This window comes from Vollenhovia emeryi, unplaced genomic scaffold (assembly GCF_000949405.1).
Source record: "Vollenhovia emeryi isolate VEMERY1.0 unplaced genomic scaffold, V.emery_V1.0 DF939182.1, whole genome shotgun sequence".
Taxonomy (NCBI): Eukaryota; Metazoa; Arthropoda; class Insecta; order Hymenoptera; family Formicidae; genus Vollenhovia; species Vollenhovia emeryi.
In genome coordinates this window covers 966,164-970,476 of record NW_011967184.1, presented here as the reverse complement: position 1 = coordinate 970,476, position 4,313 = coordinate 966,164, and the positions used below count along the sequence as shown (strand labels likewise).

Genomic DNA, 4,313 nt, shown 5'->3' with positions numbered 1-4,313 from the left:
ATATTCGACAAAAGACTATCATTTTATTTTAGATTTTAGAATTTTTTATTTAAGATTAAAATATTCCTTTCTCTATAATAAATATGATTGGCGCTATATCGATCCTACTTTATGATACATTCAAGTGCAATAGCGTTGGATCCGGAAATTTTTTCTATGGGTGCATCGGGTCGCAGAGACAAACGGCAGAGCAGTCGCAAAATTAAGCGAGTTTATTTATTCTTGCATGAATAGAATAGTAAGTAAAAAAAGAATAAGTATTTAAAAATTGTGACTTGTCTAGATTAGACTCCGCTGATGTCAGTCCTTTATGTTATCGCAATAATCGTCGCGAAGGATCTATCGACTTACTTCGATCGGTTGAATTTCGACGGACAATACGATTTATCATGTCCGACTATGTCCGGCGGTTACCACTTCTATATTACAGATCACTGGATATTCCCGATATCTGATACAGTCACATTACGTAGCAGGGCATTTGTCTTCGCTGTTAGATATCTATCGAGATAGTGCACCTCAACGTTACAGATCGCTGAGTTTATCGTAATCGGCATTTGCCCGGTCAATTCGATTCTCTATCCGACTTGACTTTTCTAACGTTAACTTCTAGTATTACCGACAGCCTTACGGTTTGCTTAAATATACAAATTCAATCTAATTTGTAGAAATTGCGGTTATCCAGTATCGTAAAAATGTCGACCCTTACCTTGCATTCGTTGCACTGCCTGCCAATAACATGCGATTTGCACTGACACTGACCGGACACGATATCGCAGGCAGAACTCGCGGAGCCCAAATTGTTGCAGCCGCATCCTGCAAGCGGATGAAATATTATTAGTGAAAAATAACAATTAATTCTTCGTAATTTAATTACAATACTTAAAATATGACTATACACAATGAATATATAAAATCCAGGCAACGATAAATAAAATCGTGCCGGAATAAATTGAGATACAAACTCTCAGTTTTGTTGAAAATTATTCTTTAAAAATCAAGGCCAACTAAAAATTAAATCGACGAAGAAAGAAGTTGCTTATTAAGTCACCAGTGATGATCAAAAGTTAAAACAGGAAACTTGTAGTCAACCCAACTAGCATATTCCTTTATTTATTTAATACAACGTTTCGTCAAGTGGCACCGTTTGTCGATTTGCAGTATCACTTGATAAGGACACAAAAATAGGGTCGAAGCGTGTTGTATTGAATAAATAAAGGAATATGCCAGTTGGGTCGACTACAAGTTTCCTGTTTTAATAATTAAAAATTTAAATCATATTAAAATTATTATTTCTATTATTTCAATCTTACAATTTTTTAATAGTAATACATTCTTCTATTTTCCTCGTGATAAGTTTATCGATGCAAAGTGATGCCAGGGAAGCTGCGATTTCCGGGGCGGCGACAGGCATAATTAAACGATCATCGAGATCGCAAGCAAGTGTCGACAGCGGCCTCATTAATAATTCATATAAGATTATTCTTGCTTTCGCGCTAATTGCGCAACTGACGAAACGTCTCTAATCGATTAACGTGGCGCGAATTCTTTCGGGGGCCGCCGCGCGAAAAAGAATCCCGCGCCGTGACCGGCTAGCGTTGGCTGCGCGCGTTCGCCGATTTTGTCCGGCGTGGTCACGCGTGAGCGGTTTATTTATGCAGCATCCAGCGGATTTTGCAATTAGCGATGCCCGTCGCTGCGAGCAGCGCATTGTATTCAAATGCCGCAGACGACGGCTGTCGTTCTCGCGCGACTGTCGCCCCGTAATGCCGCGGAAATTATAAATTATGCATGTTCGCATCGAGCATCGCCGGCTGAAGCGTATCGATTTCCTATTAACGGTGGCTCTTACAAAGGGATTACCCGCGAGAATTGATTCGGCGGCGCAATCGCGTGTTTACACACCGCTGCGATTCGATCGTGCGATAGCCGAGAGACAGTCATGCGTGATTATCATGAATAAGAGAAGACGGAAGACAGCATGTACCCCTGCGGAGAACATGATTGCAATAAAACTGATTATATCTATTTTTGTTCCTCTACACGGAGAGAATTTTCTCTTAAAATTCATCCTGAAAAATCATACAATCGTGGAACGACGCGGTATTTCGAAGAACATTACGAGTTTTTTTTAAATATTACCATACTTTTTACTAGCAATCACGCTTAAGGTCCCATTTCAATGACGCTACGATTTAGCGTCAAATATAGTCACGTGACTTTTACCGCTCGCCTAGGGAAGGAGAAGTAGTTGCAAAATATGAGCGTCTTGAAACCACCGCTGGCCGCGTTCAAAAACACCACCCGAGTACCCCAGAGTATCATTTTATCCTTGTTTAACATACAGTGAGCAACAAGGATAGAATAATACGCTGGGGTACTTGAGTGGTGTTTCTGAACGCAGCCCTTGCGACACCCAGTCACACCACGGCACACTGGAAAAGCTGAGACGGTCTCAACTTTTTCCCCCCACTAGGTCGAGAAGTCACTAGACCTTATTTGCCGCTGGTTTCTAGCGTCCATGAAATTGCACCTTCAGTGTACATTTTACTAGTGAAATGTATGGTAAAATTTCAAAAAGCTCTCATAAAGCTCTTCGAACTGCCACGTTGTCCCACGATCACACGATTGTCAGGGTGAATTTTAAAAGAAAATTCTCTCAATGTAGAGTAAAGAGGGGCTTTACGTGTCGTGGAGTTGTAATTACATATACAGGGTGAGTTTTATTATTAAGACTCGATGTTTCCACCTGTTGCTCTCCTCCTTCCAAAGGTTCTTGGCGCCCCAGGTTCTTGGGTTTCCATAATTTTTAGATGTCCCGAAAATGTTTCATCCGACCGTCTTTTTTAACTGACCCAAATATCCCCTTCTTTCTCTGTATTCTTTTGCGGCATAAATCTCCTAATACAAGAAGCACAAATGCTAATCCACATTTTTAACCGAGGATTATGTCAATCCTGTTGTATAAACCATTAGACAACGTACGACATAAATACTCGAGAGAAATGAATAATTCCTTTCGCGGCATTTCTCCACCGCGTATCAGTTTCGATCTTGTCACGCGAGGTATTACCTCCCCGTAATTATGTGCATAATTACTCTTACATCATCGAGTAACAATCGTGTTACACGGGGAATTACATTACAGCCGTGCCACGGCCTCGTAAATTAATATCGCATTGTCGAGTCCGATTGAATCGGAAGTTATTAACTGTTGAATAGCAAAGCGAGAATTAATTATTCGCTCGACCGTCCAGGGAATGGGATTTTATCTAAACCTTCAGGTCGCAATTCTTATTTTCTCGCGTAATTTGCAAGTTTTTCTTCGTTCGATAACGGACGTAAAAAAAATGCCGCGATAATTGTATCAAAAGACGCGAGGTTCGCGAGAACACACTGGGTCCATAAAAACGGACATGACATACCGGAGGCCGGCAATCGCCGGCGACGTCGTAAGAAAGCACGCACGTGCAAACGCATTTTACGCACTGCAATAATTTTAACAGCGTACGGTACCTCGCCGGCTCACCTGGCCGAGAGCTGAATAATTAGCCGAGCGTTTCAGCAATTCCGAAAATTAATTAACGACGCGGTAATCAGGAAGAGAGCGAGCTGAAACATCCGTGGCGGCTCGTTCGCGGCATACCACGCTGTATACTGTAAATCTCGCGTTACTGCCGTCTTATCAATTAACCCTTACGACGAAGGGGGACGCCGTGGCTCTCTAGTTGATGTCCAGGATGTACAAGGTGCAAGCAGGAATGCTCATAATACAACGTATCAGCGCTATCGTTAAACGCTTAAAGATATCGGTGTATAATTAAGATCCAACTGACTCCGCTATAATAATCGTCCTTGCTTTCTGTAATTATTTATGCAACAGACATAACATGAAAAGATCGCGGCTTTATATATTTATTCTTCCACATGCACACCCTCGTGGGGAAAAAATGTATTTCTTGATTCAACTGCATGTATGCGGTCTTGAACCATTTAGCAAATGTTTATTAATTCACAAAAATATGTTATTATTACTGGTGTTTAATTTAAAGATATGTGAATATCTTTAAATCAACTGAACAATTCTAAAATCTAGAATCGTCTTTTGTCGAATATCGTGGTGCTAACTTCGTGCGTTGTAAGATGGAGGGAAAATTTATTCTAAACGGAAGAACAACGACAAGGTTACTCTTGTCTTAATATAGTAAGTCAATCTGTTTTAAGGTAGTTGTTTCGCGACAGTAATGCTCAAAAGTTTCTTCCAGACAGGAACCAGCATTTATTACAATGATATATCTTGGTGCAATATTGCT

General features: G+C 40.7%; 1 protein-coding gene across 1 annotated transcript in view; it reads right to left on the bottom strand.

The window, feature by feature from the left end:
* LOC105562939 (laminin subunit alpha-1-like) overlaps nucleotides 1-4,313 on the bottom strand; it is a 68,934-nt gene that overhangs the window by 17,222 nt on the left and 47,399 nt on the right. Inside the window, exon 2 of the mRNA XM_012014129.1 lies at nucleotides 710-816. Within this exon, the coding sequence (XP_011869519.1) occupies nucleotides 710-816 (107 nt within the window). The remainder of the gene's footprint in view (nucleotides 1-709; nucleotides 817-4,313) is intronic.